Genomic DNA, 24,583 nt, shown 5'->3' on the forward strand with positions numbered 1-24,583 from the left:
CACCCATGCACGTGCCACGCTGGCATGGCCACCCGTACGTCGCCGTCGCATGCAGGACACGATCGCACAGGCACAGGACATACTCCTATATGTACTACACCTACCACAGTAACTACTACACGACAAGGCAGGCAGGCAGCAGCTAGCTAGCTAGCACGAGGCCGAGCAGTGCGTCGCTGGCTGGCTCTGTGGCATGCATACCGGGGGCGCAGGCAGGCAGGCATGGGGATCTGCGTGCAGCGGCAGCCGTCATGCATGCACGCACGGCCAAGTGTGAGCGGCTAGCGCGCACCCAGGCCAGCTAGAGCTAGCTCCTTGGGAACAGGTCGTCGTACTACCTCACTGTCACTTTATGCTCGCGCTGTTGGCTTAACGTGATCAGTTGGTGATTATAACGATTTCATTACGCAACGCAACGGGTTGCTGTTGGGCCAGCCAATGCAGTTCACTAATTATATATATATATATATATATACAGGACATTCACAGGAGTATATATATAATTGACATCACAGCTTCATTTCGTCTTTATTTGCTGTCGAGAGTGACAACCTATGCATGTCTCGATGATGGACCAGCTGGGAGGAGTGCTAGCTCGACAGCTCATATTGATCGCGTATAAACCCATCATTTGCCATGAGCCGCCGCCGGCGGTGTTAGCGCCCGGGATTGATGGGGCCGTTGCATTGGTCACGAGTTCTCCTCACATATATAGTCCTCGAGATCGATCGATGTAAATTTTATAGAATTTAGTTAGAAAATTATAGACCGTCCTCTCAAGTGTCTTAAATATACTGCACCTCTCATAATCTAAACTTAGGTCTTTAATGTTGTAGCAGAATATTTTATTGATGCTCTAAATTCTATAAAATTTATTTAAATAATTATACGATATTTTTATAGCTAGGTCATGTTGTTAGAGATGCTCTAACGACATTTTCTTTTCTTTTCTCTCTCTCCCAATGACGATGGCTATGGCTCTTTAATTTATAAGACCACAGACGCATAGTAAATCTACATACAAGCAAATCGTGTCCAATCCCAAGGACAGAAAAAGACACCATGTTCAGGTGTCATTAGTCAAAGGTACGACTTGCAGGAATGGAATGGAGAGCAGCTGGAAAACAGTTTCAATATCCTCATGAACAAATAATACAAGTAATAATTACAGGGAACCATGTGCTGTGCTACATTGCTGGTCACGTAACGTTTTTCAGGAATCAGGATATTTATTTGTCCCCCCCCCCCCCCCCCCCCCCAAGAACCTCTTCATCGTCTCGATCGATTATTGCCGGCGTTTTCGCCACGTACTGTACAACGGCACATGTATAAGTATAATGATGAAGACCATTGGCATTTGAAAAGCAGGCAATAACAATCGTTTCTTTCTTTGGGGGGGGGGGGGGGGGGGGAGAAATAATAGTAAATGTCATCAAGAAGTGGATTATTGCCAGTAGTTTATTAGTGTAAGAATCTGTATGACACAAGCCACATTTGTGCGCTCCAGAACAGCAGCTCGGAAGGCGCATGGTATTCTCGTCCAAAGGATCTCATGTAGAAAAACCCGTGACCACCGGCCAGCTTAATTTGCACACCGCGGAGAAGTCACCACCGCCGGTGAGCAGTCACGCTCAAGGATATGCGCATGCATGCATGCACGATAACGATAACGACGACGATGGCAACGCAAGAACGGAGGGGGCGGCGATGCGTCAACTACCTCCGAGATTTTGATATTCGCCACGTACGTGTTCCAGCCAAAGGACTACCGTCTGTCCAAAAAGAGTGTGACAGGTTGTAGATTGAAGCCAAACTATTTTTTATTTAACTAGCATATATATATCTCATGTCAATGTTATGATCGCAAAGTGTGGAAGAGAGAGATCGACGGTGGTGGCGGCAGCGCAAGTGAAGAGAGGGGGATGTTGGAGTCGCGAGGGAGCGAGAGAGGGGGATAAGCGATGAAAAGAGAAATGATCCAAATAATATTGTCCATTGAATTTGAGTAAGTGTGAAGGTACGGTATTATCCAACGATCTGAACTGTAGGTTTTAACGGTGTGTTAAGTTTGAGTACAATTTGTTTGGTGGATTTAGAAGAAGTTATAGGTGTGGAGGTGATTTGGTCGGGCGGGTATTTTACAAAAGTTAAAGCGGTGGATTATGAAGTGTTATAGATTATAGATATAGATTTAGCTAGCTAAGATTATAGGAAACGATAATAAAGTTTGTGTGTCAAATATGTTTAATAATGATAGTTAATTTAACAGAGGGGTCTAGGGTTTGTAGGGGGTGGAGATGGGTTCAGTACTTGAGAGGATGAGAGGGGGTGGGAGGAGATTAGCAGGATACGACGTGGAGCGGTTGCTGAGGATGGGGAAGACGAAGATAGAGGTCAGGTGTTCATAGAGAGTGACTCGAGAACCTGACCTCATAAACATAGAGAAAACCAAGCAATTGCGTCGGAGTGTATACTCTTATAAGATAGGGTTCAGAGGAGAGCTAACTCGACTCAAGCCGGACATGCGTTCTCCATCACACACCCTTGTGCAGCCACTGGATCGAATTGTATGCTGTGCCAAAAGAAAGGACAAGTTCAAGGTCGATTGCGAGTAGCAATCATGCATTCCATGCATCAGCATGGGCGAAGCTTCTATACTCTGACCAACTACGAGATTCGATTTTTTTTCCTTCTTTTTTGTGTGCAGTTGGTGGTGTAGTGCTGGAGTAGTTGGTCTCTGCACCTTTTTTTTAATTATTTGAGGCAACAAACTATATAAGATACCTGGCCTCTAGCCTAGCTGTTCAAAGATAAGTTGGACGACGCGAATAGTTGCACATGCAAATGACCACAGAAGTAGGAATAACAGGGACACGCATGTCGACCTCAATCAGAAACCAGCAATGACGTTTTTTTTATTTTTTGACCATTTAACATTTTTATACCTTCACGATTCGTGTTTAGGCCACTTTTAATTGGGCACTGGAACCCAGATTATCTGCAGAAGTTGGTAGCCAAACATTAGGGAGCCGGACAGAAGCAGCCTGGGAACTTCTGCACATGCCAGCCCGTTCCAACCGCAGGCGTACGTCAAACCTGAAAACCCCATATATATTAGATATATATAGCGCGCTAGACGACGCTCCACCAGTTCCAGAGCATTTGGTTGGTGTGCAAGGTAAGGTACTCCTCTATCATCCGCTTGGGCGTGCATGTGCGCAGGCCATCTGTTTGCATTAGCGCAACAGAAAGGGGGGGGGGGGGGGGGGGGGGGGGGGGGTAAAATAACAGTATTACGCACCAAAAGGACGAAAGAAAAGATCAAAGGTCGTCCCAGAACAGATCAGAGCCTCAAGTAAAGCGAGGGCCTGTTTCGGATGCATGGCCAGCCCAGGTTGCTTGGGATGGCTAATCAGGCTGTGATCATTCTTTTGGCTGCAAAAGTAACGGAACGCAACGCAGTCTGTGCTGTGTTCATTGTCTTCCAACCGGCCAGCGTGCTGCTCCACTCTGCTTTCATGTTTGCCTCCATTAAGAGCGACTGAATATCTGTATAAGTTGCGCGTACATCCAGCTGCCTGGAGAGGAAAGCGAAGCCTACACTAACGAGTAAGTCTCACGTGTTTGCACTTTGCAGGATGTAATTGGATACCTTTATCTGGAGGACGCCCATTGGATGTCTCGTTTGGCATGTGAATGTGGGGTTTAAAGCTTCAAAACTTGTACCAGATCTCATGAAAAATATTGCAGAGTTTAGATATATAATAATAATAAAGTACAAAAGTCGAACAAACATGCCTCTTTTTGCAAATGAAAATGCGGTTGGTAGCCTGATCTCAACTACTGCCACAGGCACTACCAAAAGCCAGACCAGACCAGACAGAGTTGTTCATAGTATAGACCAAAGTAGTGGTGCTTGGGTGCAAACTCTTTTCTTCCAGAAAATGCATTGTGTATAGCGACAGTTGGATTGAGCAAAGGCTTAGCTCTCAGTCCTCTTGAAGCGGATATGGTTGTTTGTTGCACGCACTACAGGAGAACGCCCGTGACGTTGGTGGGGGCAGTCTGCAGTGCGAGGCTTAATCCATGTCTCAATTTATGTTTATTGTCTTTTGGACGAAAATATATTGAAAGAATAGTAGATTCAATAAAGCTGGTCTGGGGCGTGATCGAATACTGACCCGCCCTGAGGGCACGACAAGCCCGGGGTTTGACGCCAGTGGTGCACCTGCAGGATGTATGGTGTGGTGTGGTCAGTGTGGTTGTGCGTCGGTGGTGGCCATAAGATTTAACTAAAGGATATGCTGTAAAAAAATTTAGACATTTCAATAAAACATCTACCAATTTGGTTAATATGTATTGCACTATTATCATTGCACAAGACCATTGGGTTTGTGGTGTGAGGTGGGCCGAAAGATGTTTTATCACAAGACTATTGGGTTTGTATTGTCAGGTGGGTTGAAAGATGTTTTATCTAGTAAATGTCTGAAAAACGTCGAGTCCGTTGAGCTTCAGTCCACACCGAGTCGGCCCATCCGCCAATCAAGTAAACATACAAGACCACTATCAATTAAATTAATGTTCAGGTCCGAACCTGTACACTGGTATATGATACACTGAAACCCAAAAAGGTGTCAGGAGGCATAATTATACATGTAAACCAAAGAAGAAAAAACTAGGTGATGGTTACCAGCTCTACACTATCGTTGTCTTCTCATTCCCCGGTTATCAACATGAAATACACCCTGGCATGCCGATGCGATGATAGTTATGTGCAACTTGCAAGTCCACTGCAGGTTAAGATTTTGCTAAATTTGAAATGCTGCAAAATGGATGGGTGCAATATATCAGATATGGTATCGAAAGAATACCACAAGCCTATGAACAAAAAGCCAAGCCATTAGAAGCCTCCGTCAATAAGTGGACATCATCAAGAACAATATCAGCAGGGTCCCCAATCCAAAGTCTATCCCTCCACCGAAACTTTATCCTCAGCTTTCCATTTGCATCCACACCTACAACCTCGCCTTTGCTCGCGTAGGTCTCCATCCCCCAACCCCATCTGGGGGATACAAGACCAGGTCGTATCCTTACTTTGTCACCTTGTCTGAAGGGCCTCACTTTTTCCACCTCCCATGCTTTGCATAACCATAGCCTCTCGCAGAAGCAGAAAGCAATCCAGAGCTCTCCATCATCAGCCCGGTGGACCACCCCTATGCTGCTGTGGTTCACATCACCCCATTGATAAACTGGGGTTCCAACGGAGTCCTTAACCTTTACCCAATCCCCAACACAGACTTCCTCCTCCTCCACTTCTTCCACCTCTGCTGGGTCTATCAACCAAGCCCTGGCACCAGCTGGTGTATGAATCCTCAGCTTCCCATCTGCGTCAATAGATGAGATTGTCCCTATACTTGAATGATTATGGTTGGACCAACCAAATCTTGGCTGGCGGATACAGCCTCTGATTCGAACACGCTGCCCAACAACAAACTTGCTAACTCCTTCAAGCTGGCTAGAAGGCCCAATCCACCTTTCCTGCTCACCACAAAAAGCAACATGAATGGTTCCATCCCAAGCATCACCTTGATATCCCACCCCATGCACCACACCAATGCTACCAGGTTTGAGCGATCTCCATTGTTCCACATCGTTCGTCAGCCTAACCCACTCTCCAACCTCAAAGATATTCTCAATTTCAAGATCTGCAGGGTCGCCTCTCCACAATCCAGGCACACCAAAGAAGGCAACCCTTACCTCTCCATCAGCATGTACACCAGCGATGACGCCTCTAGAATCAGGGTTCGCATCTCTCCATCCCCATCTAGGCTCTGAAATTCCAGCACGGAATCGAACATGCTGACCAATTTTTAAGGTCTGCACTTTCTCAATGTCTGTATTATGGGTTAACCATTTCCCATTCCTGAAACAACCTGCTAACTCCAAGTAACCAGAGTCCTGAATGCTATGGACTACTGCAATGCTTATTCTCCCAACACTATTCCAGTCATAGGTAGGCCTGCTCCCAATACTTGGTTTCAGGCGGACCCAATCTCCAACTTCAAATGCTGAAAGCCTCTCAGCGTCACCAGGAGCAACCTTCCACAAGCCTTTTCGGCCAGAAACCTTGATATTTAAAGTCCCATCCATGTCAATCCTTGATATGGCTCCAATAGTAGCTGCAGTTTCACTTAACCACCCGAGGCGTGGCTCAGATATGGAAGGTGACACATGAACCTTCTCCCCTACTTCAAATGGCTGTGCCTTCTCGACATCTGCAACCGAGCAAAGAAAAAGCCTGCTTCTGAAGCAGAAAGCAACACCAACATCCCCATCATCTTGTAGACTATGAACAATCCCAATACTATTACGAGTCACATCCTCCCAACCATATTTGGGTGAAGGAACTGTTGCTTTGACTCTAATCCAATCGCCAACCTGCAAATAGAAATGAAAGATAAGGATCCAAAGAAAATCAATAAAAGCATTAACACGAACATTAAGAAGTTCATACCTTAAAGTTCTCAATCTTTTCCATGTCCGATGGATCTGCTTGCCATGGCGCAGCCCGATTAGGAATATCAATGATGAGCAGACCATCACTCTCGATGTCAATTATTTTCCCAACACTGTGATGAGTCTCACCACCCCATGCATATCTGGGCTCTGCAACAGACCTCTTTACACATACTTGGTCCCCAATCTGGAATTTTGTTTTGCAAAAAACAAGAACATAACTAAGAAAAAACAAACAGGCACCAAAATGCACATAAGCACAAATATATGATAGGTGACTAAGTCAGTTCCCATTGCTGTGTAACCCTATGAATCTAATTAGAATTAATAAATAAACAGTAAAATATTGATCTTTATGTTTATATAACGAGAGAGTCAAATAAACACCGCCACCGTACCAAAGGGAGCCTCATATGAATGGGATTGTAAACACATTAAGGGCCCGTTCGGTTGTACCGGAATAAGCCAGGATTCATTCCAGCTCATCAAAATCTATATAAATTAGAGAAGTAATCCGGCTAGGAATTAATCCGGGGCTCCAATCCGAAACAACCGAACAGAGCCTAACACAAGAACAAATAGATCATACACTCCCTCCGTTCCAAATTATAGTGGAGTTTGGTTTTGTCCTAAATCAAACTTTGCTAGCTTTGACCAAGGTTTTAGAAAATAATATTAAAACCTACAAGTTCAAATAAATACAGTATCAAAATATATTTTGTGGGGAATTTAATGAAACTAATACAGGATTGTTTGTATTGGACTATTGGTGCATGAGTGCATTTTTATATAAACTTGGTCAAAGTTAAAGAAGTTCGAACAAAGACAAAGCCAAAGTGAACTATAATTTGGAACAAAGTATTAAATACTACTCCATCCCAAAATAAAGTTCTTTCTAGCAATCTTAGCCCTCTTTTTTCCGTCCACATTTGAATGGATAACAATGAAGGTAGACATACATACAAACTATATTCATATGTTAATTAATGAATGTACGTTTAGTCTAAAATGAATTATATTTTGGGATGGAGTAGATAGTTAAAATAATTGAACAGAACTATAACTTACGAATAGACAGTATATTATGTGATAGACAATTCAAAAACTACCTTGAATGGGTCGACGTGTTCAACCTCCTCTGGTTCACACAGCCATGGATTGGACAAATAGCAAAGGCCCAATAGAAGACTGCTATCTGGTCTGATGGAGTATACAATCCCAACACTTCCAGGAGTAATCGACTCCATGCCATGTACAGCAACCGTCAGTGAGGGACGAATCCGAACCCAGTTACCAACCTTATATTCTTCAACCCTTTCAATTTCAGCAGGATCAGCTCTCCATCCCCTAGAAGCTCCTGGGAAACCAACCCTCAAGATTCCATCGTCATCAACACAGAGAACTGTCCCAATGCTATCCCGTGATTGACCGCGCCATCCAAATCTGACAAGAGGATATTAGCTGTTGATCCAAAATGATAATTTCATATGCCAAACAACTAATTGAAACTATAGTGCAGTTACTTTTTTTATTCAAACATTTCACAAATTGTTAGGTTACCACAATGATAGTGGACATGGCATACAAATCAATACAGATGAAAGTTCACACCAATACCATTAACATGAAAATGATAAGCACATATTCCACCATCCATAATATATTTTGAAACTCACTGTTTGTGGTAGGAAGAAACTGCAAGTTCTTTTTTTTGTAACATGCAGAAGCAAAGCACCATTTATGAGGTATCAGTATCATCAGTTGAACCACATAGGATGAACAAAGAGTACATCAGTTTAAACTTTTTCCAAGAGTTGAATGTAATTAAAAAAGAGATTGACAGGTCTCCTCTAAGTTTTGCATGACACTGAACTATACTAGCATGATCAGCTTTAGTGTAAAACCAGAACAACAGATTGAACATGTAATAAAGCATTAGGGAAAACTAAATATCTGGGGTTTCTATTTGCATCTACTGACACAATCATCTGGGCTTTCTGTTTGCATCTACTTACAAAAGACACATGGTAGATCTCCAGTTCAGTATACCTACTAATTCAATTATCTCAGCATCCAGATAAATACTAAAGCAATTGAGTGAAGACTAATGGAATGTACAGGACTAGCAAATAAGAAAAGTTCATGTGAACATATCAGGCATTGCTTTTATTTAGTTCACAGTGAGGTATTTAGGACTGAACTTGATTTACCTAGGTTCCGAAACACCAGGCTTGAGTTGCACATGTTGGCCCCTATTTAATGGAATAACTTTGATAACTTCACTTGTCAAAACATGGGCTTCTCCAGTACAAAATGACACAGCAAGGTGGTCATTGTCAACAACAGACTGGACAAAACCAATGCTTCTAGGTCCTGCACCTTGCCAGCCAAAAGCAGGTGAAGTAACAGTTCTTCTAAATTTCACCCAATCTGCAACCTCATATCTGATTACAGCATAAAGAAAATAAATTACTAAAATAATTTGTAAATAACATGACTGTTCATATTCACTTGTTATCCTGGAATGTGCAGTCAACTTCCAAATTATACTTCTAGAATTGTCATAAAAATTGAAAAGTATGTGACTGTCGGAGTGGAAATCTCCGGCCAGGTGGCGGAATGCACCCGCCCTAAATCCTTAGATGAGGAGGGGCCTAAGCGTTTTGCCTGTCTACTAAGCGATGAACGAACACAAGAACACACAAGAGTTTAGAGTGGTTTGGGCCGCCGGAGCGTAATACCCTACTCCACTGTGCGATGTATTGAGCTTGAGAGCTTGTATGAACTTGTGAGCCTGAGCTGGGTCTAAGTGTGCTTGAGTGTAAGTTGGCATTTGTTGTAACGTTGTGTGCCTCCCCTTTTCTAAGTGTGCTTGAGAGCTTCTATGTATTGAGTGTAAGTTGGCTTGAGAGCTGTTGTAACTAGAGATAGCCGCGCGGGCACCGTGCCTTCTTACTGTAGTAAGGGGTACCCCTGTTTCAGGGTACCGACAGTGACTATCATTATTTTTACTTAAAAAACCCAAACAAGGAAAAGCAACAGTCCAGATTGAACATTGGAGGCGTGTAAGAGTACATTTAAAAAAAGGTAGTATTCAAGATGTCCAGCTAGAACTTACAAATATTTTAAAAAGGTAAATAAAAGTGAGAGTACATTTCATGTAACTATCAAACTGTAACAAACCTACACTTCTACAGAAACTTTACATAAGACCCATGCATTTTGTTGCATGCCTATCAAAGGAGAAGAGAGAAGACGATTTAAAAGTTACAATTATATACAACTAAGTCTGACCAATTGGGCCCTGTTGGAGACGCCCAGGATTCACAGCTCTTGCAGCAACACAGACTCTCTTGGACAAACCTTACAAGAAGCTAGATAGCTGGTGGATACACACGCAAGATTTAGGGTGGACAAAGGAGAACACACACACGAGAATTTTGTGACGACAAATACCTCCTTTTGACTTTTATGTATTCAACTCACATGAAAAAAAACCAGAGTACATGGCTTTAAATCCCAGCTGGCACACCCTGTTCAGCAACAACTCGGTCGGGTCTCAAGCCATGCACACGCAAGCATGCATGCCATCCACTTCTGTACGAGCTGCAGACTCATGCACTACAAGTCTTAAATCTACATGAAGTGCTCCACCAACCAACCCACACTGCTCCTAAATCGTGCTCTTGCAATGCATGCAGCTACTAGCTTCTCAACATACTTGGCTTATTCCCTGATGATTCATAGTAGCACAAACTAACAAGCTAACTCTAGGTGCATGTGACTAACACATCCATGCATTGATGCACAAGCTAACCCTGGCCAGAACATGAACACAGAACGTTTCCGGCCACTTGCTCATGCACTAAAAGGTGCACTTTCTGTTGGAGTTCTTGCGGAATTCTTAAATCTCCGGGACGTCCTTTTTTCAAGTCATTTGCAGCCTGAGTCAGAAGATAAACACATATGGCGGCTTGTTGCTTCCTCTGATGACACTGCAAAGTCAGCATATGAAGTTTCTTCAAAGGAGCCATTTTATTCAGTTCATGGGAGCCTATTTGGAGAACCTGGCTCCTAAGAAATATTGCTTTTTCATGTGGTTGACCATGCACGATAAGTGCTGGACTGCAGATTGTCTTGCTCAGCGGCATCACCAGAAATGCTTGTTGTGTGATCAGGAAGAGGAAACCATCAAACACCTTTTTCATGTGGTTTGGGCTGCAGAACCTTGCTCCCCAGCCAGCTGAGCCATCCTTTGAAGTTTGGTGGTACCGATCAAAGAGATTGCCACTGGTCAAGATATGTAGGGTCTCAAATCATTAATTATTCTTGGAGCCTGGTCACTTTAGACCTATCGGAATCATTGTCTTTGATGTTGCTTCGCCTAACCTTAAGGTATCCTTGCTTCGGTCTATGAGGAAGCAAAGTTGTGGGGCCTAGTGGCCACCAAGGCCATCACCTTGTTGACTGTCCGGATACTTGGTGTCAAGGTTATACTTGGTGTCAAGGTTACAAAAGGCGCTAGGCAATCTTTTTTTTCACAAACATGTGGGAGAATTGTGCAACAGAAGAAAAGAGGTCAAGGCCCAGAAATGGACCAAAAACAAGTCATACAAAAACTGATCCATCTAACACAAAGAAACCTACTACACCTCTCTAGGTGGTGATCCTCCAGTGTTTCAGTACCCCTTTTCTTCTCAATATAAAAGATACACAGCTCTCTAGTGTGTTCAAGAAAAAAATCCAACAAAATTAGTGTGACTAACAAACCTATATGCAAAGTTTCAAAATGCAAACAGGCCCGCCCTCCTGTAAGAGACACATAGTAATACTGTCATGTGGACAAAGTGTGGCAGGTGTATAGCCTGCTGGCTGGTAGTCTGATACAAAAACGTGGGGTGGAGCAAACAGCCCTTACTCCCCTTCAATGTCATGCAGTCAAGATGACTTGTTTGGCCCACAACCTGGTGGCTCCAATTAAGGCCCGTTTTTTTCGCTCCTTCAGCCATTGTGTCTCCCAGCCGTCGTCGTCCCTCCCGGCCTCCGTCGCACGTCCGCCTAAGGCCGTCGCGCGTCCGCACATCACCTGGAAGGCCACGCCTGTTGCGTGTCTAAGTATCCGCCTGGGAGGCCGCCCACCGTCCGCATCCAGGGCACGGCGCTAGGCTGCAACTCCGCCCGTCTAGGGCGGCTCCAGCATCGTTGTCCAGCCTGTCTCAGTAAGATCTGCCGCCGTCCGCAGCCAGATCCAGTCTGCTCCATCCTGGGCGCCTGGAAGCGCTCGTCTCCCTGTTGGCGCAAACCTGTGAGGTCGTCACGCCCGCGCCTTCTTCCCCGTCGCGCTCCCGGCTGTTCATCTTCAGCAGACTGCTACTTCTACGGTTCTGCTGCAGCCCAACCAACCTGTTAACCAGCGCCCCCAGTTTGTGCTTGTGATCCGTTTTGCTATTACTCAAGTACTTCTGTTCTACCAGTTTGCTGCATCTCATATTTGTAGCAGTTCAATATGTCGATCAATGTTATTGTTATCAATATTGTGCTTGATGGTCAGAATTATCCGGAGTGGGCCTTTTGTGTTCAGACCGCACTCCGGGGTCATGGATTAATCTTCCACCTGACTGACTGATGATGCACCTATCCGACCACGCCCTATGGGGATTATCGAATCAATAGCAATAAGCCCTGTTTGAAGGAACGCCTAGAAATTATACCCGGGACAGGAGATTCAAGTAAATGAGATTCTAAAGCGACAATTTCACCTCTCCCATCAATAGATTAGCGAGAGCATTTTTAACACGATCCAAGTAAGCCTCGCTCTACGGAATTCAATAAAGCATGAGTTCGGAGTTCCTAAGTTCGTAGAACCTAGTGGAATGAATCAAGCGAGAGTACCTAGACCTGTTGATCATAAAAGAAAATAGATATTATGTATAGAAAGTGAAGTTCAGTTCCATGTCGGTATCTTCGTCGGTATCTTCCTGACTTAAAGTAGGACTATCTCCAGATAAAGTTGTTAGAGCGAGGTATTGCAAGGATGGATTCGAGAATGGTGTTCAGAATGACACTTGTCCGCCTGCTTGTGAGTCAGTTGAGTTCTGCCACTCATCACTGATGATCGGCGCAATTCTGCTGAATTCAAAACATGGCAGATTAATGATGGCAAGGTGATGGCTGACATGGTGAACAACACTAAATAGTCTATGATTATGAGCTTATCCAAATTTACAATTGCTAAGGCCATCTGGTCTCATTTGAAGGATCGCTTTGTTCAGTACAGTGGTGCTCTCTTACACTCTCATGTAGCAGACTCATGTTATTGACCAGAATGATGTCTATTGATGAGTATTGAGTACTATTCAGCTTTTGATTGAGTAATGAGTACATTGATCTCTATGGTGTCTGCTTGTACTGCTCATCCATGTCTGGCTCATAAATTTATTAAGTTCTTCACCTACAGATTTGTTATGGGCGTTAGATATGAGTTTAGTTTGACACTCTTCGTGCACGTCTGCTTCAGAGTTCTGACACTATTACCATGGCTAAGGCGTTGTCTAAATTACTTGCTGAAGAGACTCGCCTTAAGTCTTTGTCTTCTACTGGTGTGAGCTCTCACTGTGTTGGCTGCTGCTCAAAAGCCTAAGAGTTCCTCTTTACCGCCCTGTGAGCATTGCAACAAGACCAGTCATCGCTCTGAGAATTGCTTTGTTCAATTCCCGAAGAAGTTGGCTGACTTCCATGTCCATCGTGCGGCTCGTGGTCGTGGTACAGGACCACATCCTAGAGGCTCAATTGTTGTTGCTGCTACTTCATCTGTCGGTTCTTGATTCAGGAGCCTCATTTCATGTGACATTTGATCAGTCGCAGTTGGCTTCTACTATGCCTGTTACCGAGGGTACTTCTGTGCAGACTGCTGATGGTATTTTATGCCACATCTCATAAGGATTCTCTTTGTAGTCCTCATTTCATTGTTCTAATATTTTCTGTCCCTGAGCTATCTATGGATCTTCTTTCAGTACAACAAATTGCAGACCACAATTTCTTTGTTGGATTTGATGACACATCTTGTTTTGTACAGGATCTTCGCACAGGGATGTGATTGGGACTGGTCGTCGCCGAAGAGCTGCTCCTCGCCGCTACATCTTGGACACCTTACATCTTCCTTCATCCACTACATCTCCAGCTCGTGTGCTTTCCGATGCGTCCACTTCTGCTGCGTCTTTTGCCAAATAGCATCACCGTCTTGGTCATTTGTGTGGGTCTCGTTTATCTACTCTAACAAAGTCAGGTTGCTTAGGCCATACTTCTGTTGAGTCTAGTTTTCAATGTAAGGGTTGTCACCTTGCAAAACAAATACAACTTCCATATTTTACTAGTGATTCTCACTCTGAGACCCTTCGATTTGATTCACTCTGATGTTTGGGGTCCTGCACTTCTTGCTTCAAAAGGTGGCCATAAATATTATGTAATTTTTATTGATGATCATTCTCGTTATACCTGGCTTTACTTCATGAAACGCCGCTCTGAATTGATCTCTATTTACAAATCCGTTGCTCGCATGGTTCACACCCAGTTTTCTGCTCCTATTAGAATTTTTCGTTCTGATTCTAGTGGTGAATATTTATCTGATAATTTTCGCAAGTTCTTGACCTCAAAGGGTACTCTTGCTCAGCTTTCTTGCCTTGGTGCTCATGCACAAAATGGTGTGGCTAAACGCAAACACCGTCATGTCATAGAAACTGCACGCACCCTTTTGCTATCTTCTTTTGTTCCTTCACATTTTTGGGTGAAGCTGTCTCTACTGTGGTTTATCTCATCAATAGACAATCGTCATCCAAACTCTCTAGCAAAACACCTGGTGAAGTCCTTTTTGGGACTCCTCCACAATATGACCATCTTTGAGTTTTTAGATGTATGTGTTATGTCTTGTTAGCACCTAGTGAGCGAACTAAATTGACTACACAATCTGTTGAGTGTGTTTTTCTTGGACATAGTCCTGAACATAAAGGCTATCGGTGTTATGATCCGTCTTCTCGTCGCATTCGCATTTCGCGAGATGTGAGCTTCAATGAAAATCGACCCTTCCTTTACAACTCGTCCAACTCATTCTTCATCCTTTTTCACAGAGTCTGCCTCTTTCTAAGTCTTCCTCCCATCTTTGATCCTTCATCTATGTCACCATCCACGCTCGACGTCGTCATTCCCATCGCACCACCTTCCATTTTCATGCCTTCTTACTCCTCTAAACCATCTGCCACCCAGACTTACACTCGTCGTCATCTCTCTAATCCCCCGACTAGTCCTCATGATGATCATGTTGCTGAAACTTGTACTAACAATGATGAATCTCATGTTCTTAATCAGGGATATCATCTTTGTGACCGTGGCACCATTGCACTCAGATCGTTATGGGTTTCCTTAGTCCCATATTATTGTCTCTATATATCCTACAGTCCCATGGGGACTTGTCTATCATTCATCAATCCGTAAGGTACGTAACAGCTCCATATCAGCATCATGGCATACAGAGACCACTCAGGCCTGCCAATTGGCCAGAGTATGTTGTCTAAACAGAGAACTTGTTAAAAGTGTGGTTTAGCTAAACACATGTCAAATGTGTAATTTTGAAGAAGAAAAACTAGGTTTGTAGTAACCAAAGTATACAAAGTGTTTAGCCTGTTCGTTGTGGCTTTAATCCACCGGCTTCTACTTTTTCTATAGTATTTTGTCTTTATAGATTGCAGCTGCAGCAGTCTGAACAGCTGGCTTAAAGCCGCAGCGAACAAGCTTTGTAAAATTACTCGAAAAACAACATGAGTTCCTTACATGGTTGGTGAGAGATGGACTCCTTTATCTTCAAGTGTTTCCATCAATTCTTCATAAATCCATTCTCGTGGAAGCCTCTCAAGAAAGTCTCGTAGTGTCCAACCTCTGTAATATACAGTGATATTGTTCAAACTTGTTAATATATTATCACACAAACCAAGGAACTTTTTCATTCGCACAACTAAACTTGAAGGTAAAATTTCCAAACAACATTGCCAGAAGAAGGTTTCAAATATGTAAGTTGTAAGCATATTTTGTCTCATGTTGTTTGTTGTTTCCTTTGGTATCACCACACAAAAAAAGTTTGGCGTACCCTGTAGAAGGATCCTTCTAAAAAATATAGAGAACAATGCATATGCGGATTCATGCCACCATAAAAAGGGAAACAAGGAGAATTGGATTTCTTCATTAGTTGCTTACCGGTGGTTTCTCACATCAACAGCAGGTGACGGCTGTAGTAGCATTTGAGCAATCCAAGCCAGGTTTTCACGTATCATTTTTGCTGCATCAGCAGCTATGTGAAAAGCATTGTCACCATCATCATCCTGATTAAAAAAATAGCACAACACTTAAATACATAAAATAATTTAGTTGTGACATAAATAGCAGTAAAACCAGGTCGAGTAAAATAGTAAATGTGGATGAAAAATGGTACAAAAAGTAAGTCCTTTGTACAATAACTACAGACGTAAAGAAGGTCCAAGATTAAAAAAACTGAAATAAAAGAAACCAGGCAGAAGACCAACACTAAGGCCCAACTTCTAAGGGTGCAAAATTTTAATTTCAAACCCAGTAATTCTAAGAGTCACTTTCAGATCTAACAGACCCAGTGACTAGCATAGGAGTTGTCCCTCTAGAACATGAACCTCAAAAAGTCTCAGTACATCCTAATTCTTAATTGGGTAGGCATAGTATCATTGATCTTGAGCAGATCGCCAACAACTAGCACATAATTTAGAAGGTTGAACTAAATTCAAATATTAGTTATTACGTTAGCAAGTAAACATTTTTTCTAAATATCCAAATAACCACTACTAAAGGTGTTTTTGCCTGGTGGCATGGAGTCAGCCATCCCATCCCAGTTTCTATAGTGTTTGGTTTGTGTGTGGACACAAGAATGGAGCCATCCCCAGCAAGGAATATTCCTTCAAGATGCCGGAGCACTCGCTCCACTCGGATAGCGTGAACGTCGTCTTCCTCACGCACGCGCATGGCTGGGATGAGCCAGCTGATGGAGCCACAGGCAGATCCAGCGCTGCTGGATATGGAGCTAGGTCAGGTGGATCCAGCACAGCCAGCGGCAGGCAGAGATGTGGGCGGCTAGATCCAGCACTCCTGGAGACGGAGACGGCGCGGCCAGATCTAACACTGTCAGGGATGGAGTCGAGGGCCAGTGGAGCTAGCGCGACGGGAGACGAATGGAGGTGGAGCCATGGGCGAGGTTGGGGTCGCGCAATGGGCAGATGCGTGAGCTTGCACAAGCAAACGGCAGCGCAGGCTTGCACGGGGCTGCTGCAGGCACAAGCAGGCGGGGGTGCGCGCAAGGGCGGCGACGCAAGCAATGTGGGCTGGCGGTGCTAGGCAGAGAAGAAGGGGAAGAAGCTATTGTTTGTATGACATGTGGGCCCCATGGTTAACGGTGGTAACCAATCTATTATCTCATCCATGATTCATCCAATCCCTCTAACCAAACATAAAAATAGACTTGGCTTTCACAAGATTATTTTATTAGACTTGGCTTCCAAATTTACCCAGTGCTACCTACAAAAATAACATGAAGAAAAAAACAGTAACACACCAGACCTGTATGTTGCAGTTTGCACCAGCTGCTAAAAGCAAGCCAACACATGAGTTTGCACCTCTATTAAGTGCAACATGCAGTGGGGTTGTATTTTGAGCATTTCTTATATTAACATCAACTCCTGCTTCCAGTATAATCTGTCAATAGGAAGATATCGAAAGGCAAAATTAAGTCATACTGTTATCATATGGTGAGCAGAAACACCACAGAAATATGGGGGAAACAATTAAGCCACCAGATGGCATTTACCTTAACCAGCTCCACATCATCGATCATTGCTGCAGTATGTAATGCAGTTCTACAGTGTGGATCATCTTGTGCCGTAGAATCAGCACCAGCAGCAAGCAATATTCTTACTAACTCTCGACCCTCTGCAAGTAGAAGTAATTTTACTATTAGAACGAACAGGGTCTGGAATAGATGGAAGAACATGATTGTCCAGTAATCCTGGACCTTATGGAACTCTGTTATAACCAAACATACAACTGTAGATCTATGTCTTTATATCTGCTGAATCCAATAGAACCAAAAACCAGAAATTACCTTTCTCATGCTCCTTTTTAAGAGCTGCTGCCATGCATAAAGCTGTACCAACAGGGCTGGGTACATCAATCGTTTCTGCTATATCCTCTAAAGATGCAACTTCAACCCATCTTCTTACCACAGCTGTGTTCCATGTCTCAATACATAAATGCAATGGCCTACTCATCGTGAGAGTGAAATGTCACTAGAAGGAAATAAATAGGCAGATAAAACATGCAAAGGAAGAAGATTTAGGGGGTGTTTGGTTTGAGGAATCACTCCATCCAAAATGTGGTGGTGCATCATGGGTCCATTCCTCAAATTTGGTGGGATGACCCCATTTCTCATATTAGTACTAACTAACTAACTATAAGGAATGAGGTGATGATGGATCAACTCATTCCATTCCACAAACCAAACAAAAAAAGTGAGGAGTGAGAAGATGATGGACTAGCTCATTCCTCAAACCAAACAGCCTATTAATGCAGTCACAGCCTAAATAAATTGGCAAAACTTTTTCATATGGTAGACGAGCATTAAAATAGAACATGATAATAGAAGCTGATGCACTGGATTGGCTTCCACTAGGCACTAGGTGAATATTTCTTACGTTTTATGTTGAGAATTTGATATGCCCATCGATCTGCAGCCTCCATTTTCCAGTATAACAATAGCACAATCGGTATATCTCCTGGCCACGGCAATATGCAGCACAGATTCACCTTCCCCGTCTACTGCGTTAGGATCAGCTCCAGCCATCAGCAGCTCCTGCATAACACATACAGAATCTAAAAAATAGGAACCAGCAAGCTTAAACGATATGAGGTGGACATGATGACATACCTGCATGCACTCCGGCTGACCATGATGAGCACAGACATGGGCAAGAGTAGGACCCAGGCCTTCTCTAAGCCTAGAATTTATACTAGCAGACCTGCCTACAAGTGCACGAACACATCGTGGAGAGCCAGCAGCCAAAGCAAATACTATAGGAGGGTCTTCATCCTTATCTAATATATCTACATTCTCTTGGTAAGCAACAATAGCTTCCACAAGCTCTGCCGAGCCTCGGCGGCATGCTAAATGTAGGGCAGTGAGCCCATCTGTATTTTGTGCTTCTAAGAGAGAACGGATTAAACTATCGTTTCTCTCTGATGCAGCTTTTGCAAGTAGATCCCTGGTATTTGCAAAAGGTTTAGTGCGAAATATTATATGATATACATGCAACCATACAAGAGTTGCCAGAGACAAACCTAACACCAGCAGCATCTCCTTCGCATACAAGATGATGCAAGGCATTTGGATTATCATGAACCATCTCTAAGATGGAGGTTGTTGGAGGTTGCATGCCATTGGGCAAGTTTTCATTTGCAAAATCACTGCATAAGCAAGTAACTAGGTCAAAAATCAGTCGGGGAAACAATATGCAAATAGTTTCAAGAATGGTTAGCTCGAAGATATCTCAACATGTGCTGCTACACCTCCAGGTAAAGGAATCTTCAGGAATGGTTAGCTGAAAGATAATTCAGTATTTGATTCTACACCTTCAGGTAAAAGTTCTCCAAAGCTTTAAGCTTCCATGTATTATGCTTTAACATAAAGTAATACAAAATTAGATGAAATTACATTTCGGGACTAGCAGGTGGGCTCCGTGGTATGTCCAGAAGATGCCGAAGAAAAGTTTTCAGCATGTCCTGGAAGGATGGTCTTCTTGAAGCTCGGAATTGCAAGCATTCACCAATCATCTTCCACAGCTCCCCAGGAAGTCCTACACCTACTACTCTTGAATATTGAGGCGGTGGCTTCTTTTCTTTTACAACAGACTTACATATTTCCTCTGCACTCAGTCCAGCCCATCTGCATTTCAATGAGCATATAACAACACCATTCACAAAACATTAAGGACAACAAATTGAATATCATGCTACTTACGGAACAGCACCAGTACACATTTCCACAAGCGTGCAACCAAAACTCCATGCATCTGACTCTGGTGATATACCGTTTGCACTATCCCAAAACATATTCAGTGACTTCTTCAGTGGTCCCCATGCCTCAGGAGCTGTATAATTGGGGCTAAGCAGTGTAGCATCAATGCCAGCACTGGAGTCATCAGGTACTCTCCTACTAGTAAGGTTCTTCAGAATTGCTGAAAGACCGTAATCCGAAACGAATGCATGTCCATGTGCATCCAAAAGAATGTTTGACGGCTTTATGCTCATACAAACAATACCCGCTGCATGGAGTTCTGCTATTCCACGAGCAATATCTGCTCCATACCTGCAAATTCACGTGCATAAAAAATCATCGGTGGTTGGCATAGTTGAAAAACAAAGGAAATATTGAACACAGCGACACTGGTTAAGAATTCAAGAAATTGTTGAAATATGATGGGAAATGACAAAAAAATAGACTTATTAGTAAACCAGGGAACTCAAATTAAAAGGCAAAAGAAATAAATGAATATGAATGATGTTGCAAGATAACTAGTTCTACTGATGTGTAATGAGCTGTTTCATGCACTCAACATCAAAAAATCAATCCCACAGGTAGCTTTAGTAGATACTTGGAAGAATCTGTTGCTGACTAGAAAGTGTTGAAATATTAAGTCTTAAAATGCTACAAGTCTCGGTTGTATTTATATGGTTTCGTCCATCAGCTGTGAACTGTTATAAAAGGTTATAGAAGCTTTCATCAAATGTACCACAGAAACACTGCATATCTAGAACGTGTTTATGTGATTAGCTTGAGCTTGACAGTATAAGGACGAAGTTGAACCCAAGATAGTTTTGGTTAGAGCAACTCCAAGTGACTATTTATGTTAGAGTGAACGCACTAACCAGTTCAACCCAAAAGCTTAAGTTATTGAGAGAGGGTAGACAATCCACTTATACACTTCAACACCCCCACTCACGTGCAGCCAGAGAGAAAGGCGCAATCGTGGAAATAAAGGGGCGGAGACCCAAATGAAGTCTCTGTCATGATTTAAACTCCAAGGCTTGTTGCTTTGATACTATGTTAGAGTGGACACGCTAACCAGTTCAACCCAAAATCTTAAGCTATTGGGAGAAGGTAGACAATCCACTTATACACTTCAACACTCTATATTCTTTCTAGCTAATAACTTAATATGAATAGATATTTTGTAAAAAAATACCCTCCACCAGCTTGTTTAAATGGTTATAATCCAAATATAGCCATCTTCTATTCCGGGTTTCTCGCTAGCCTAAGATAGAAAACATGAATGGCTCTCTAGATTGCAAACAAGATATAGAAAAGCTGTTGGAGATTGGAAAGATATAGAAAGTGATTTTTATGCAAATGACTCTCCAAATGATAATTTAGAGAGTAAACTTAGACTCTTGGAGATGTTCTTACCTCTTACCATAAAATATCATCGTAGGGATTTCTTTTTTAGCCTATTACAACTTGCTTGTGTTTAAAAGGTTTTGCTGTTGTTTTTTGTTCGTCCACCATAGGTTGTTGAAACAAATCGTCAAGAACGCTAACATAACTAGTGTAATACATTCACTTATGTTCTACAATGTTTGTCGGTGTGGATATGGCACAATTAGTTTCACTAAATCACTACCACAATTCAATGTTGATCATGAGAGACGTCGATTCCACAGTTTGAACTGTGCTCTGAATAGGAAAATGCTCAACACTTACAATGAAATCCCATACCTAAGAAAGTGAAAATTTTGGGGAAGGTAATGAATGGGCATAAAATGACATGAAATTAATCATTGACCAAACTAAACTATAATGTACTGATAAACAGTTAGATGTATAGAAAATCTTAGAATATGAACTGCTGTTGATTTGGTTCCAGCTAAAACAAGCAATCTACTTAACCTGCTGACTGAATCGCCTTTGCTAATATAAATAGTAAGATATCCAAAAACAGTCAAAATACAGAAACAGCCTCCTTTGCAAAGAAATATAGCATAGGACCTTTGAGCCAAAGTTAGAGCTGACAATGGTTATCTCATTACATACAGCAACAAACTATCAATCTGGTGGGAATATTGCTCCAGGACTGCCATTCTGAAAACCACATGGGTCTTGCAGAGAAATATTAAATGTGTCAGTACCTAATACTTCTGTGAAAACCACAGCACTTCATAAATTTCTTGCACTGATATTAATTCTCACAGAAATTTTACTCACACAAATGCATGTCATAGGAACTTTAATGATTTCAGCATATATAAGTGTTAGTTGCCCTGTGAGATGATAATAGATAAAAGAAACGAAGCCCCACAGCTTGGTAACTTGATGGTAATTGACTCAGCAAGCAAATTGCAAGCCCAAGTTATGCTACTCACAAAATATATCATGACAGTGCGCAGAAATGGCAAGCAATATGATGAGCATTAATTGTGAGCAATCTACCTTCCTTACAACAATAGAGCATAAGCAAATGCTAGCGGCACCAACAAAATCAAACCGCATAAGGCCGTAACAAATCAATCACTTCACACCTCATGAAACAAGCTATCATACTACATAATTTGTCACCTTTAGTGAAGGTTCTAGCTAGGCATGCTTCTTACTGACTACTGAGCAACAATAAAAGTGAGCGGTATGTTGCAATGCGATATGTTTGCAGCGATTATTGGTAAGACAGCAGCATAAAGAATAACTACTCAATATTACTAAATACCGACGTTTAGATGCAATGCCACACCTGAGAATCTGCTCCAGCGTAAGGCGTCCACCATTCTGCCGCATCTCCGCCTGCACAGACCCCACATAGCGATCCATCACGAAACAGAGGTGGCCGCCCACCCTCACAGCACCATGGAATGTGCACACGTTCCGACACCATGTGGAGGCGCGCCTCAGCCGCTCCACCTCCTCTTGAACAACCTCGAGCCCGTCCCCTGCGGCCAGGGGCACCCTCTTCACTGCCACCTGGTGCTTGCACCGCTTGACCCCACCGCCACGAGACAGCGTGCCGGCCCACACCTCCTGCCCGGCGGGCCCGGGCGGGCCGCTCCCGATGCGACGGGCGAGCTTGAGGTCCGGGTGCGAGGCGAGGTCGAAGAAGCTGCATCCGGGCGGTGCGGCAGCGGGCGCGGGCGCGGGGCGGCGACTGGGGCGCGCGAAGAAGTCGTCCTCGTCTTCGGAGCCGTCAGAGGATGACCCCGAGTCGGAGTGGAGGAAAGACGGGGATGAGGGGGATGTGGAGAGGAGAGAGAGAATGGGGAAGTTCTTCCGCAGCGCAGAGACCGAGTTGCCTACGGCGGTCAGATGGCGGCATCGCGGGCACGGCAGCGTGGCTCCGGGGGCTGCCGCTAGCATGCGGGAGAGGCACGCGCGGCAGAATCCATGTCCGCAGTGGAGGAGCAGCGGCGTCCGCTCCTCCTCGTCATATCTGACGTTGCATAACGAGCAGCATGGTACTCGCATCGCGCCGGCGCCGACAGGTTCAGGCGACGCCGTGCCCTAGGGCGCGGGGCCGGAGAGGAAGCTGTAAATGGGGAGGGTAGATCTGGGCGTCGGGGTGGGGGTTTGGGGAGGGGAGACGAGAGAGCACTCAGAGCAGCGTGGGAACTTCCGAAAGATTGGTGGTGATGCCTTGATGCCGGTGGCCGGTGGGGACTGGGGAGGCTGCGGAAGGACGACAAGCAAAGCGCGCGTTGCTCTTCTCCCCGCTCCGCCCACTTTTTTCCTGGTTCGTGCGCTTGCAAATTGCAACGAGGGTGCGGCTAGAAATGGCAATGGGTACCCATTACTCGAAATCCGATGGGTTTTGCTCTATTAGGATATAGGTTTGGGTCAATTTCTTTATCTATGTGTTTATTAACGGGTTTAAATGGAAACTCAACAGGTACATGGGCATGGATGTGTTCTTCCACTACCCATACATGCAAACCCATAGGTTTTTAAAACCCGTCTTAAAATCAACATTTCTTATAAATATGTCTCATAATATTATTAATTGAATCTATTCTAATTGAAATAAACTTTATGTAACAAATTTTAGGCTAAAATTAGTTATCACGTGTTCCTTTTATGCTAGCTTATTAATGTATTGATTGTCATTTACATGATTAATTATTTTTTATGTTGATGTTAGTGGGTATGAGAAACCCGTTGGGTACCCGAAACCCGCATGGGTATGGGTTTGGGTAAAATTTTATACCCGTCATGGGTATGAGTTTTTTAGAGGGCGTATTTTTCTTCGCGGGTATGAGTTTGGGCAAGTAATACCGAGCGGGTTTTTACCCATTGCCCCGTCTCTAGGTGCGACACTGCCACGTGTGTTTGGCAGTGCGGGTATAGGTGTACATTCGGGCAGCCTGATCTGGCTCGGTCCAAGCCTAAAAAGACCCGTAATGTTTGAATTTTGGGCTGGTCCGACCCATTTGAATTTTGGGTCGGCACATGGGCCTAGCCCTCGGCCCACGGTCCGGCCCATAATTGCTTAAACGTGCCGGGCTCATTTCGGGCGGCACGGAATTATAAAAGCCCAAAATTCATATTATGGTCCGAAATTCAATTTTTGGCCCGAAATTCAGATTTTGACTCGAAATTCACATAAGAGTCCGAAATTCAAAACAAATTTAATAAAACAAATAAAAGATAAGACAAATAAATTTGACCAAAAGCAAACTTAATATTTGTATTAAGTTACCAGAGCTATGCAATGACTACCTCATTTACAAATCATTTTGTTAGAAATAAAAAGAGTGTAATGAGCTATATATAAAGTTCGTAAGTTCAATTCATTATCTAATGTTCATAACAAAAATAAAATTACATCACATACCGTAATTCAAAGTTACAAAAAACATCTAACTAATATTATCTCTAGCTTTGTGTTCTTTATCAAGTACATGAAAGAGTGGAATGAAGTGTGATTTTAATAAATATATGGCCCTTTTCGTGCTTCTATATGGGTCATTTCGT

General features: G+C 43.3%; 1 protein-coding gene across 1 annotated transcript; it reads right to left on the reverse strand.

The window, feature by feature from the left end:
• Positions 1-4,547: 4,547 nt before the first annotated feature.
• On the reverse strand, positions 4,548-23,401 carry LOC103630320 (E3 ubiquitin-protein ligase KEG). Its single transcript, XM_008651385.2, has 15 exons — positions 22,356-23,401; positions 19,595-19,942; positions 19,289-19,519; positions 18,916-19,041; positions 18,506-18,839; positions 18,273-18,430; positions 17,684-17,841; positions 17,390-17,511; positions 17,143-17,277; positions 15,760-15,884; positions 15,340-15,444; positions 8,727-8,960; positions 7,626-7,959; positions 6,515-6,703; positions 4,548-6,438 (listed from the first exon to the last, which is right to left on the reverse strand). Exons 1-15 carry the CDS (start codon positions 23,078-23,080, stop codon positions 4,879-4,881), a joined length of 4,884 nt encoding a protein of 1,627 aa, XP_008649607.1. The 5' UTR covers positions 23,081-23,401; the 3' UTR covers positions 4,548-4,878.
• Positions 23,402-24,583: the final 1,182 nt, after the last annotated feature.

Source organism: Zea mays, chromosome 6 (assembly GCF_902167145.1).
Source record: "Zea mays cultivar B73 chromosome 6, Zm-B73-REFERENCE-NAM-5.0, whole genome shotgun sequence".
In the NCBI taxonomy this organism is placed as follows: domain Eukaryota; kingdom Viridiplantae; phylum Streptophyta; class Magnoliopsida; order Poales; family Poaceae; genus Zea; species Zea mays.

Excerpts from the sequence above, each read along its gene's own strand:
- LOC103630320 (XM_008651385.2), bottom strand. The coding sequence starts at position 23,080 with ATGCGAGTACCATGCTGCTCGTTATGCAACGTCAGATATGACGAGGAG. Across the intron at positions 15,885-17,142 it reads GTGCAAACTGCAACATACAG|GATGATGATGGTGACAATGC; the intron begins GTCTGGTGTGTT and ends TTTTTTAATCAG. Across the intron at positions 8,961-15,339 it reads GTCCATCTCTCACCAACCAT|ATATGAGGTTGCAGATTGGG; the intron begins GTAAGGAACTCA and ends TGCTGTAATCAG.